General features: G+C 42.1%; 1 protein-coding gene across 1 annotated transcript in view; it reads left to right on the forward strand.

The window, feature by feature from the left end:
- The first annotated feature begins 10,782 nt into the window (after positions 1 to 10,782).
- The window catches only part of PIP4P2 (phosphatidylinositol-4,5-bisphosphate 4-phosphatase 2), a 73,938-nt gene continuing 70,350 nt past the window's right edge, over positions 10,783 to 14,370 (forward strand). Inside the window, exon 1 of the mRNA XM_019974051.2 lies at positions 10,783 to 10,971. Coding sequence (XP_019829610.2) covers positions 10,866 to 10,971 — 106 coding nt within the window. The 5' untranslated portion in view covers positions 10,783 to 10,865. The remainder of the gene's footprint in view (positions 10,972 to 14,370) is intronic.

Below are 14,370 nucleotides of genomic sequence, written 5' to 3' on the forward strand. Positions count from 1 at the left end.
AAGTTACTCAAGCTCAATCAGAACAATAAGCAAAAATTCAGCCAAGGAATAAAACCTCCAACCATTATGGGATTGCTTGATGTGGTTAACACCTGACTGTGGTCGTTTACATTCTAAAGCCCCCCTCCTTTATCTTGGGAACAATAAAATTATACTAACCCTTTGTGTGGATCACAATAAACTGTGGAAAATTCTTCAAGAGATGGGAATACCAGACCACCTGACCTGCCTCTTGAGAAACCTGTATGCAGGTCAGGAAGCAACAGTTAGAACTGGACATGGAACAACAGACTGGTCCCAAATAGGAAAAGGAGTACATCAAGGCTGTATATTGTCACCCTGCTTATTTAATTTATATGAAGAGTACATCATGAGAAACTCTGGGCTGGAAGAAGCACAAGCTAGACTCAAGATTGCCAGGAGAAATATCAATAACCTTAGATATGCAGATGACACCACCCTTATGGCAGAAAGTGAAGAGGAACTCAAAAGCCTCTTGATGAAAGTGAAAGAGGAGAGTGAAAAAGTTGGCTTAAAGCTCAACATTCAGAAAACGAAGATCACGGCATCTGGTCCCATCACTTCATGGGAAATAGATGGGGAAACAGTGGAAACAGTGTCAGATTTTATTTTGGGGGGCTCCAAAATCAGTGCAGATGGTGACTGCAGCCATGAAATTAAAAGCCGCTTACTCCTTGGAAGGAAAGTTATAACCAACCTAGATAGCATATTCAAAAGCAGAGACATTACTTTGCCAACAAAGGTCCATCTAGTCAAGGCTATGGTTTTTTCCAATGGTCATGTATGAATGTGAGAGTTGGACTATAAAGAAAGCTGAGCACTGAAGGATTGATGCTTTTGAACTGTGGTGTTGGAGAAGACTCTTGAGAGTCCCTTGGACTGCAAGGAGATCCAAACAGTCCATCCTAAAGGAGATCAGTCCTGGGTGTTCATTGGAAGGACTGATGCTGAAGCTGAAACTCCAATACTTTGGCCACCTCATGCGGAGAGTTGACTCACTGGAAAAGACCCTGATGCTGGGAGGGATTGGGGGCAGGAGGAAAAGGGGACAACAGAGGATGAGATGGCTGGATGACATCACCAATGTGATAGACATGAGTATGAGTGAACTCCGGGAGTTGGTGATGGACAGGGAGGCCTGGCGTACTGCAATTCATGAGGTTGCAAAGAGTTGGACATGACTGAGCGACTGAACTGAACTGAAGGATAATCAGCCTAGTAACACTGGAAAATTGGGTTAGGAGTGCCAATGTATAATTTCCCTAAAAAAAATAAAAAATAAAGATTGGTACAGAATAGACCAACTCAGACAACCTAAGGATACACTGGGCTCCACGTAATGGAAGTTCTTGTCATAATTCTCATTTATGACTTTAATAATATGGCTAGCTGTGTTATTGGTATTTGCTTATTTTACAAGATTGTTGTTTCTTGCAATTACCAAATATCTAACTAAGCCTCCAACAAAAATAATGATGACTAGGTGACTTGTTAGAGAAGGCAATGGCACCCCACTCCAGTACTCTTGCCTGGAAAATCCCATGGATGGGGGAGCCTGGTGGGCTGCCATCTATGGGGTCGCACAGAGTAGACACGACTGAGCAACTTCACTTTCACTTTTCACTTTCATGCATTGGAGAAGGAAATGGCAACTCACTCCAGTGTTCTTGCCTGGAGAATCCCAGGGAGAGGGGAGCCTGTTGGGCTGCCGTCTATGGGGTCGCACAGAGTTGGACATGACTGAAGCGACTTAGCAGCAGCAGCAGCAGCAGCAGCAGGTGACTTGTAGCAGTTGATCAAATATATAGCTTGTTATGTGATCAATGATTATAGGCGTGCAACTCTAGACATGGGAAGGTGCAATATGAGGGAACACCTTTCTGTTCTATAGCTAGAAGATAGGTGTCCAGAGACCTTTGACTATTAAGACTTAGTCCAGTAGTGGCCTATCAGAAAAATCTTCACCAGACCTAGGAAAGAGCCTTCCTAGCCCCAGGGGAGGAAATCGTCATGAAATGCTTCCCAAAGTATGGTTGCATTTGTGAACACAAGGGGGTCCTATCAATTACAAATTGTCACTTGCCAAGGGGATTTGCCATCTACCTCTGAGGGGACTGACTCGTAAGCTGCTACAGCTGATGACCTTCCACACACCCTGAAGGGAATCCAGCATGGATAACAGGATTGAGGAGCTTTGTGCTCCAGGAAAAGTGTGGAACAGTTAGATATTTTCAGGATCTGACTTTACAAGCCCAATCCTTGCATCGCCTCACATCTAGAAAACCACTAAATGCCTTCATGGTGACTTCAGCTCCACGTGACTAGCAGAAAATCTTTCGTAAGATAAGTGCTTGATCACATGAACTCCCCCTTCACCAAAATCACATGTATTGACCTTCCCTCCTACCTCTTTGAGCACTTCCGAGCTATCTGAGGTGCTTTCTCCTGGGCTGCAGTCCTCATTTTGCCCCAAATAAAGCTTCTCATAACATGTTGTGCATCTTTTTTTTTTTAAGTAGACAGAGGCTGCAGAGTAGCCTGACTCCCAAAAAAAAAGAATGAAGGACAAGTGGCTCACCCCAGAATGATACCCACAAAAACACAAACAACAACTAAGCTGTGGTCACCAAAACAAAAAATCAAAGGAAGTATAATCTCAAATTCCACCTCTATTCCCAGACGGAGGTCTCCAAACACATAGACCCAGATCGAGAAAGAGCACTGATCAAGTTGCCCACTTCTCACAAAGGAAGCAGCCCAAATGGAGTGGAGAGAATTCCCAGCCTGGGCAAGTTGGAGTGAGTCACTCCCAAAGACACCAAACGTGGCCTGCAGATCCAGACTTTCCCCGGCTCCAGACAGCCTCGTGCCATGGGTCGCTGGTGCCCTTTGGGGATAGTCCCTCTGAGATCCCTGGAGCAAAACCGGTTCCAGCAGCTGCAGGGGGCTCAGGGAAGGGCCTATCCCCAGCCAAGGTCGACCTGCCACGGGCACAGAACCAGACTTGCGCTCATTCACCAGAACTGTTCTTGTAAGTTCATGTGTTTAAGTTTTGTGTTTTTGTTTTTTTTTTTTAACCTCATCACCGTTTATTGAGTTGTGAACTGTCGCAATCACTGCTGAAATCTGAGACTCACTCATCCTGATCCTCCTCTTGGCTTCCACTTGAGAAGGAAGCCTGGAGCAGGACTATCCCAAATACCAGAGGGTGGAAGGGAGACAAGGGGGGTGCGGAGGATGCAGGGAGATGAGGGGTGGGGGAGGGCAGGGGACCAGCGTGCAGTGTTAGGCTCCTGGGGACACACACACACTCCTTGATGCACAATGAGGCCAAACAAATCCAAACGTCAGTCTGGAGCAGAGAAAGGTTTAATGCAGGGCCCAGCAAGGAGACTGGTGAGTCACGCCCTAAAAAGCCCTGAGCTCTCCAAAGGGTTTTGACAAAACACTTTTGAATGCCAGGTGGTGGCGTGGTCGCAGGGTTTGTGGTCAGCTGATCAGCTCATGCCCAGTTCCCTGACTGGCTGATGGTGAGGGAACAGCGTGGTGGGGTTAATTTTATCAGTCCTTAGGCTCCAGGAGGCCTAGGGCTATGTGCTTATGGTCATCAAGTAGTTAACAGTTTCCATTTGGTGGGGGGGTTTCACTTCTGCAGAACAGCTGGGGAATTATGCAGCCAATACTGTTACCTAGGTGCTTCAGAGAGAAGCTAAAGCAGAGGAGGGTGGGGAAGGTCCCACAGGGCCCAGCTCAGTAACACAGCTGGCTTCTGAAGCCGTGGGAAAAGTAGGTTTCTTATCATAAAATGTGTTTTTACATTAATCAACTGCTTCTGTGGTCTTAAATAGGTTTCTCTATGAAATGTGTGTATGTGTGTCTCCGAGGGCTAAAAGGATTTTTACAAAGCAGCTTTATTCTAGTAGATTGCATTAGTTCAAGCTGCCACAACAAAATGCAAAAGACAGCTTACACAACAGAAGTTTCTTTCCTCACAGTTGGAAATCTGTGGAAGTCTCAGAGCAGGAGCTCCGTTTCTGGTAAAGACTCTTTTCCTGACTTGCAGACAGCTGTCTTCTCACTGTTTATTCTCATGGTATTTCCTCAGTGCCGATTCGTGGAGAGAAAGATAGAAAGAAGCAAAGAATTTCAAATCGAACTTCTCCAAAGCATTATGTCCCTTGAAGAACTCTCCTTTGTCTTTCTTAATGGATTTTTTTTTTTTTTTACACAAAATACTTTGTGTGTTTGTGATAGATTATGAAATGACCTCCAGTGAATTACACCTCTCTGCATACATGCTCCTCTGCATGTAACATGCCACATCTTCCAGCAAGAGACTGAATCTGTCCCTCTGCCTGTCTGAATGTGGGCGGGCCTTGTGCTTTGCTTTGACCAATATAATATGGAAGAAGTAACATTGTACATGTTCCAAAACCTTGGGCTTGTAAAGCCTTGGCAGCTGTGTCTTTGCCCTCTAGGTACCCTGTTTTGAGACTGACATGGAATGAAGAAGCCCAGGGTAAAAGTGCATTTGTAGACAGGGATTTAGCTAATGCAGCTTTCTTAGTACCCAGCTCATCCACCAGGTGAAAGCATCTTTCTGAAAAGTAAAGCATTGCTGTTTTAACCAACGAGGTTGTAAGAAGCTGGATTTTTACAAAGCAATAAAAAGTGGTACTGAAAGTACCAGGGCTTCCCTGGTGGCTCAGAGGTTAAAGAGTCTGCCTGCAATGCGGGAGAACCGGGTTCGATCCCTGGATTGGGAAGATCCCCTGAAGAAGGAAATGGCAACCCACTCCAGTATTCATTCCTCCCATGGATGGAGGAGCCTGATGGGCTACAGTCCACAGAGTTGCAAAGAGTCGGACACAACTGAGCGACTTCACTCACTGAAAGTACAAATCAAAAGATAAATCCAACAGAGATTGGTACTTAAAGTGCGAATAAATAAATAAATGCAACAGAAATTGGTATTGCTCTAACAAAACCCAAGTTTATGGTATGCCACTGACCAGGGAGACTGAGAATGCTGGAAGGTGTAGAGGGGAAACTTTTAGTAGAAGCTATAAAAGCAGGGAGGAAATTGCTACAAAGACGTGATAACAGAGGTTTACCAATGAACTACTGCTTGTGGTAACTTGGAAGGTAGAAAATGCACATAATGAACTTGTTGATCTTGCTAATTTCCATCCATGATACAGAAAGTAACAATTAGCTTCATTTATAAGATAAAGGTATTTGATAAGATAAAGGTGTTTGATAAAAGGTGGCATTTTATATTGCTGCCATAAAAATTATCACAAACTTAGAAGGTTAAACAACATAATTTTATCATTTTATAATTCTGTCAAAGTCTAGGGATGATAAAAATTTAAACTAGATAACTAAAATAATATTAAGTAAGAGTTTTGTTGTACGAAAGGATAGTTTGCAAACTGGGCATCTTCAGATCCAACACTGAGGTAAAGCTCAGAGGCATGACATCACAGGATGATTTTATAAAGTGGAAGCAAGAAAATTGTTTAACTTTTACAGTGATTGGCTATTACAATGGGGGTTTCCAGGTAGTAGAGGATTGGTTAAAGTGATTATCTTATACCATTTTAGGAAGATGATTATAAGTCACTTATAAGAAAAAACCTAAGTTGATTTTTACTTTTGTTCATGAAATAAGCTAGATTTATTTTGCTTATGTAACTTAAATGATTTTTTTGTCTGCATGTGGGATTTTCAAACCTGGTTTCTCTTTTGTTCTAATTTAATGCTTCTGTAGGTCAGAAGTCCAGTAGTTCTCCCTGGCCCACAGTCAAGGGATTAGCAGGGCTGTGTTCTACCTTACAAGCTCTAGGGGAAGATCTGTATGTCACCTTGGAAAAAACACAAGACATAAAGGGTTGTGAGTTTAAGTTTTATTCAGAGTCTTACTGAGGAGTGTAGCCTGGGAGACAGCTCTGAGGAAGTGCTCCAAAGAAGTAGAGGAGGAGCCAGAATATATATATGTTTTTTGGGGAGGTGGGGTGGGGAGGAAGCACTAGGAAATACAAACAGTCAAACTTAAATCTTGATAAAAGATTATTGCTAATCACAAAGAACAAACATCTCAGGTTAATTATTTTACTGCTTTTCCATATATGGAAGATGCAAGAACCTGGGGTCATTGAAATTCTTCCTACGACGTGCTTCGATCTAGGGGCCTGTTTATCCAAAGCACAGAGTGCCTCATCCTGCTTTTCATTTTGGATTCCTCTCAGGAGACACTGCAGTGGGTTTCAGCTTAACCCTTGTATAGGTGGGTGATGAGTGATGCTTTTTATTCTTCTTTGCTCACGATTTCTTTGCTCATTAAAGTTGTTTATAGAATATAGTTCTTTGTGGCTGTGGGACTGAAATCCCCACTTCCTTGCTGCTTGTCAGCTGAGAGTCACTCTTAGCTCTAAAGGCCACCCATACTCTTTACCTCCACCCCCAAAGTCAGCAGTGGTAGGCTGTATCCTTCTCACACCTCTAATCTCTCCTCCTCCTTCTGTGAATACTGCTAACTACGACCAGGAAGGTTCTCAGCTTTTAAAGACTCACTGGCCCACCTGGATAATCTAGGTTAGCCTCCCTATGGTAAGATCTGCATTCCATAATCACATGTGCTAAATCTCTTTTGCCATGTAAAGTTTCCCAGGTTCCAGGGATTCGCATTAGACATCTTTTGAGGGGTCGTTATTTTGCCTATCACAGAGATGAACTAAAAAAAGAACTTTGAGTTTACAACAGTATTTAGAGGAAAAGCAGAGGGGGCTCAGACCAGTCCAGTAAGAGATTTTTAACAAGAAATGGCCTCAGGATAAAATTTTAATCCAAGGGATGGCTATAAAACCCCTTGTGAAGGCACCAGAAAGATTCAAGCAGTGACCTGAAGACTTCCTTAGCTAAGACAAAGGAGTTTCCACAAATCTGAAGCGTCTCAAATCTGGCTTAGCTTCACTTCCATAAAGTATTATGTCTGTAGCTGTGGGAGTAGGAAGTAAACCCTAATCAGATTTATAAGAAGCCTGTAAAGATTTTAATGGAGTTTATAAACTTGGATTAAAAGGAAAAGAGACATTTCACAATTTTTATTTTTTATTTTTTTTCTTTCTTTTTTTTTTTCTAATTTTATTTTTAAACTTTACATAATTGTATTAGTTTTGCCAAATATCAAAATGAATCCGCCACAGGTATACGTGTGTTCCCCACAATTTTTAAAAGACCTCTGGGCCTCCAGTGTTAGACAGGAGGCAGGCTGAGAAGTTATTCAGCTGCAAACAGGAGCCATACCTTATGGACAAGAAGGAACTCAGTGACAGAGCAAAGAGGCAAGGAGAGCAATAGGTGAGGAAGCTTAAGGACACCGGGAGCAGAATCACCCCTAATAGAGGAGCGTTCCCTGGCTTCAGTGGAAGGCGACTAGTGACATATGCTCAACTGGATTTCAGGAGTCTGTGGTTCAGCGTATGTTACGCTTTTCCCATTCTAAATGCAAGTCATCTCCCTCCCCTCCCCTGACGGAACCGGAGTGTTTATGGCTGTTATCCTCTTCAGTTTCACTGTTAAATGCTGGAGACTGGGGCAGACGGAGACGAGGAAGGCACATCATTTGTCTTTTTTCAGTTCGTGGCTCCCTGAATAAACAAGTGCTGCGCTCAAGGAGCTGAATCTGCGGAATCATATTCAAAGAACTTTGTCTAAACCTGGATTGATTCAGATGACAAGATGCACGAAGATGCTTATCCCATACTGTTATTACATACATATCTGCTTATACCATGCTATTATTCCAAAAGTGAAAGTAAATAGTGATGGCAAAATGTCATAATCATAAAATGCCTTAGATTGATCAGTATTTTGGGCTTCCCTTGCAGCTCAGTTGGTGAAGAATCTGCCTCCAATGCAGGAGACCTGGGTTCGATCCCTGGGTTGGGAAGATCCCCTGGAGAAGGAAATGGCAACCCACTCCAGTATTCTGGCCTGGAGAATCCCATGAACTGCAGCTTGCCAGGCTCCTCTGTCCACCGGGTTGCAAGAGTCAGACACGACTTAGCGACTAAACCACCACCATTTAACATTTACTGAGTAACCATAAACTATAATATTATCTTTAAACTAGAATGAAGTGATACTCATCTAAAAAAAGTTTTTTTACTTTTGGTAAAATTTGACATTGTGGCAAATATAATCTCAATATACCCATTACCTGTATCATCCTCATATGAATTCTGAAATGAATAGAGAAATCACATAAAGAAATAAAGAATGAAAAAGAATTGATACTGATCATTATACCTGGGCAATAAAGGAACTCTAGTTGTAAAAATATAACAACAATAACATAGTCAGATGACAAAACTCTAGTCTTCTGATATCAAAACGTCAAGAAATACTCTTTTCACTTTTTTCCTGTTAACGATTTATTTTAGTAAGATTCTGGGACTGCGTGGCATTTGTTCATACACTCATTTGTTATTTATTTGGCAAGCATTTATTGAGTGCTTATTAATGTGCTGTGCCTTGTATTAGATACTGGAGATGTAATAGTGAATGATATAGAGTTGGTTTCTGATCTCACAAAGTCAGCTGGGGGTAAAAGGTGAGTGGGTCATGAAAATGTAAACACAGTATTACAATAAAGTGGGATAGATGACAGGATAAGACACTACAGTCGCCCCTTGTCCTTCTCTGTCCCTGGGGGATTGGTTCCAGACCATCCCATCCCACCCCTAAAGGATACCGAAATCTTTGGATGCTCAAGTCCCTTACATAAAATGGCACAGTATTACACAGTATTGCTTGTGACCTATGTACATCTTCCCATGTACTTTAAATCATCTCTACATTGCTTGCAATATACCTAATATTGATATAATGTAAACGATATGTAAATATTTGTAAAATACAATGTAGATGATATGCAAACAATTGCCTAAACCTGACAAATTTATATTTTGCTTTTTTCAATTTTCTGAAATCTTTTCTCCAAAAAATTCTCTCCAAAAATAACTGTGGTTGAATCTGTGGATGTGGAAACCCACATATATGAAGGACTGACTTTATAGAAATAGGATTTTGTTGATTCGTCTTAAAGGTTTCTTTATCTCCATAGCTTCTAGGCTGCAAATGTAAAAACAATGCTGTTTCTTTTGTAAATTGTTCCCTCTTGCAGTGAGTGCTACATCTTGAGCCCTCACATTCCAGGTTTCAGAGACCTATAAATGCCCTTTGATTATATCCTATAGGAATCCTTATATTTTATTGTATTCTGATACTACTGACCCACGAAAGATGTTACATAATAGAAAACATTATACTTTGATTTTCCCTTAGAATTTCTGGCTGACGCCTAAATGGGTTTTTCAGAATAAAGAACATCCTCAGAGGGCATGTAATATAAGAGGTAGTTTCAAATGTCTACAGTTTGCTTTCCCCCTTGCTCCTTTAAAGCCACAGCCCATTTAAAGACTACCGACCCCATTTTTTCATTTGTTTTTGACTCTGCTGCCTCATGGGCATCTTGAAGATGAAGGCCATGCCCTACTCATCTTTGCAGACCAGTGACCACGTGATAAATATGTGATGAATGACTCAGAACTGTTGCAGAAAAATTATTGGTTTGAGATGATGACTATTTTCCCATTGCATTTTTTTTTAATCTGGGCATGGTCAAAACTTTGATTTAAAGCCATTCTAGTGAGCCACCAAAATAAGAAAAGAAAAAGAAAACAAGCAAGATGAGAATTGTGACCTAACTTGTTTTCTATGCTCTCTTTTACATGTGACAGATTATTTTAAACCACTAGCTAAAGAAAACAGTTTTGTCTTGCATTATTCATAAACTTATTATCATATGTGTGTCAGCGACAATACAGTACAAAAACAAAACTAACATGACAATCCATTTTGTAAAATGAAACTTGTAAAAGCCAACACACTATGCATCGTCTCCATAAGGTACTGTTACTAGAGCGCCAAACATATTTAAAAATTAACAAGGAAAAGCAGGGAATGGCACTGATACTCCAAAAATCTACTTCCTCTTAGCTATCAGAGGTTGAAAAATGATTTCCCGACAAAACCAGCAGCCCTCGAGAAGGAATTCATAACCCTAAGCTTTCTTAGGGTTAAATATGGTCTCTTCAGATAACCGCAGCAAGTTTGACAGCAAAGAACTCCTCTTTCCGCCCTGGAGGAGTTAAACGTGGATTTGTGCTGGCTGTAGTTTTCCTGTCATCAAGCCACAGGCCTTTTTATCCCCATACAGGCTTCCTCTTTCCCCTTCTTTCTCCTTAGCCAAGGAAAAGTCAAGTACAAAGAGGAAAGAGTCGTACCCTTGCATCCCACTTAGCTCCTGTGAGGTTTTGGTGACCCTTCCATCCCACTTGGCTCCTCTGTGTTTTTGGTGACCCTTGCATCCCACTCGGCTCCTCTGAAGTTTTGGTAGCCCTTGCATCCTACTTAGCTCCTCTGCTTTTGGTAGCCCTTCCATCCCACTTGCTTCTCTGAGGTTTTGCTGACCCTTCCATCCCATTAGCTCCTCTGTGTTTTTGGTGACCCTTGCATCCCACTCGGCTCCTCTGAGGTTTTGGTAGCCCTTGCCTCCATTAGCTCCTCGGTGCTTTCGGTGACTTGGCCCCTTTCCCTCGCGGTCTTCCCCAGTGGGCCCTCCCCTCTCCGCACCCCGCCCTCCTCCGCCCCCAGTTCCCCGCCCCGCCCCGCCGCCTCCTACCGTGTGACACAGCCCGGTCCTCCGAGCGGCCGCGGCGCCGACACCGCCTCCAGGGGCCGCGGACTCGGCCTGCGCGGCCGCCTCTGCCGCAGTCATGGCTGCTGACGGCGTGGACGAGCGCTCGCCGCTGCTGTCCGCGTCCCACTCGGGGAGTGTCACTCCCACGGCGCCCCCGTACCTCCAGGACAGCAGCCCCCGAGGTAAGGCCGGCGTGCACCTCTCCACTTCACAGGGGAGAAGCCTCGGACGTTCAATAGACCGCGATTTGGGAGGCGGAGGCTGGGAAAGACGGAGGCTGGCGGTGCCCCCTGAAGGGGAGCCCGCCTGCCCGGGAGGCCCCCCAGGGGCTTTCTCGGGGTGTAGTTTGGGGGGTGTGTGTGTATGTGTGTTTCGCCCCTTCCTCCCCACCGGTATGGGATGTGTGCGTGTGCACCCTGTCTTATCCACTGCTCTGTGTGTCTGTACTTCGCCACTTCTGACCCACGTACGGGATGTGACATGAATTTCCCAGGCTGGGCTTTGCTGTTTCACAGCAGCTCCTGAACTGCATCTGGATGATTTGGTGCAGATCTTCCGTAGTCATTCACAGTTCCTTTGGGTGGCCGAGAAGCCGGGAGTACTGCTCAACCTTGGCGTCTGTCCTTGAAAGGGCTTAGTTTGAAAAAATATGCATCTTCTACCATACTCCGTTCAATCAGGGAGTTGCCTTACCAAAAGGAATGGACGTTACTAATATATCTGAAACCTCTGTCCTTATTACTCCTGCTTGTAAGGAGTATGTGTTAATTTGAGTCGTAAATGCAAAGGAATAGAAGGCAAGATGGAATATTTTTGATGCATATCTAAGACTGAAATGGACTCTATAACATTGCATATTTCTCTTTATTTCTTTTCTCAAGGTGGAATCAAGAAAGATTTGATGGCAGTGGGATCTGAAGAAAATGAGGGGGAATCTATTTAGCAAACCATTCAATTATTCCAGTAACTATCCTTGTTCTAAGCCTGTAGTAGAAATAAGGCGGAGTCAGGAGTTAAAGATAACTGGAAAGCAGAGTCAGGGGTTATAGGAAATGGAAGGCTAGACTGAAAAAACACTTAGACTAGTGAAAAGATTGGTCAAATATGGCTCTTGCAAATGTAGGTTGTGTATCTCTCTTTTTTGGATAAATGTGAGAGGTTTAAGGAAGCACACAATAATGCTTTTGAAAATGTGAGTGGATCATGTTTCTTGTAACACAACTTTTTCTAAGTTCAAGTCTGAAATTGGAGCAGCTGTAGAGCAAGTTGAACTTGTCGAGTATTTAAAATTTCTGTTTAGCACTGTATAACTTTAAGAACAGCAATCTAGTTCTTAATCCACACTTAACAAGAAGCAGGACAAAGGAAAAAGATGTTTAGTTGTGAATAATTTAGTGTGATTGATGAGTTGAGAAATAAGGTGTGAACTGTACAGATACTCACACACTGAAAACCCGCAAGTCATGTTTGTTGGCCAGCATTAAAGATGTGTTAGAGGACCACTTGGGGGAATTTCCTTTACTGGGCAAATTTGATGTTAATATATTTACTATTATCTAAATTTTATAGTCTCCATTAGGTTTAAACACTTATTAATGACTGTTTCAACTTATCAAGTCACCTTTTTAAGAAAATATTTGACAGTTTATTGAGAGACAGAGTTTAGATTTAAGAAACTGTTTTATAACAGATTTTCATGCCTTCTATCTGGCATCTTTTTTTTTTAATTTTTAGTCAAATAGTAGCTAAATCATCCCACAAAAATGGTCATACTCATGGATCTGCTTGTAGATTTCTTTATCATTTGCCATGCAGTTGTTTAATCTGATAAGACTTCTGAAATCACACACTAAGGTAAAAGTTCCAGCTAAGGCACTAAGAAAATGAAGTTTTATTCCAGAAAACTTTTAACAATCAAAGAAATTCAATGTGTTATAAAATTCAACTGAGTAAATTTTTAAAGTCTTATTGGCTTCATTTATTGATTCATGAATCAGGCAGCCTCCCATCTAGCATATAGAAAGGAACTCCAGAGAGCTATCCATACAAAGTTTAAAGACTGATATAGGCAAAAGGCAGTGGGACAGGGAAATTATACTAGCAAAAAGTGGATTGATTGTGGCAAGGTCACTTTTCTTTAAAGGATGGCAGGTCTCTATCAGGCAGGTTGTCTCACTAGTGCTGATCAGGAGATTCCTGATTGATTAGGTTAACATTTCATTTCTGGGAGAAGCATGAAAGGTGAAAGGTGAAAGTGAAGTCACTCAGCCGTGTCCGACTCTTTTTGATGGACTGTAACCTACCAGGCTGCTCTGACCATGGGATTTTCCAGGTAAGAGTGGGTTGCCATTTCCTTCTCCAGGGGATCTTCCTGACCCAGAGGTTGAACCCAGGTCTACATAAGTGATTCCAGTTCGGGCTTGTTGTCTTGTTCTTAACAATTGACTTAGCCAAACGCTCTTTTCACCTATTGTAGAATTTTTTTCTTAACTGGTCATTGAGACGAGTTAGATAATTAGAAACACTAATTTTATATGGCATAATACCCAGGAAGCAAGAAGCATAAATGATAAGTAAAAGGCTTTTTTTTTTTTTAATTTTTGGCAAAATATTTTTTCTTAATAAATAACAAATAAGAATATTGATAAATATTTTGCGAAATACATAGGATCTGATTCTAGAAGACCAGTGCTAGTCACTCATTCAGTAATTCATTGGTCAGGACCATGTGCCAGAGATTGCTCTAGGTAAACAAAACTAACCGAATTCATGCCGTCACGGAATCCACACTGTAATGTGGAGAAAGCATAAGTACAAACGTGGTTGAATCACTTCCGATTGCAAGAAACAGTCTTTCACTAGGCCAAATATTTTCAGTAGTTGACATCAATCAGAGTTGAGAGGCTTGGGATTCAAAAGACCAGAAATAAAACGTACTTTTTGATAAAGAACTTTGGCTTATGATAATTACCATCTATAATTATCCAGACTTTAAAAAAATTTTTGTAGAAGTGGTTAAAAGCCATAACTAGTGAATATTACAGCTACTAACCACTTCTACAAAAAAAAATGTTTAAAGTCTGGGTAGTTATAGGTGGGTTAATAGCCATAACTAGTGAATATTTGGCTTCCCTGGTGGCTCAGATGATAAAAGATCTGCTTGCAATGCGGGAGACCTGAGTTTGATTCCCGGAGGAAGGCATGGCAATGCACTCCAGTATTCTTGCCTGGAGAATCCTCATGGACAGAGGAGCCTGGTGCGCTACAGTCCATGGGGGTCACAAAGAGTCGGACACAGCTGAATGACTAAGCACAGTGAATATTTCCTCCAATTTAACCTTCCACCCTTTGTGTAACTTTCTAAGAACAGGGATGTGAGATCCCACCAGAAGATGAAATATTTCATTTCAAATAGAAACTTGATAGAATGTTTACTTGTAGACAAGTTATGGCTCAGATGGTAAAGAGTCTGCCTGCAGTGCAGGAGACACAGGATCAATCCTTGGGTCAGGAAGATCCTCTGGAGAAGGGAGTGGCTACCCACTACAGTATTATTGCCAGGAGAATTCCCTGGACAGAGG

The sequence above is a fragment of the Bos indicus genome, chromosome 14 (genome assembly GCF_029378745.1).
Source record: "Bos indicus isolate NIAB-ARS_2022 breed Sahiwal x Tharparkar chromosome 14, NIAB-ARS_B.indTharparkar_mat_pri_1.0, whole genome shotgun sequence".
Lineage (NCBI taxonomy): Eukaryota > Metazoa > Chordata > Mammalia > Artiodactyla > Bovidae > Bos > Bos indicus.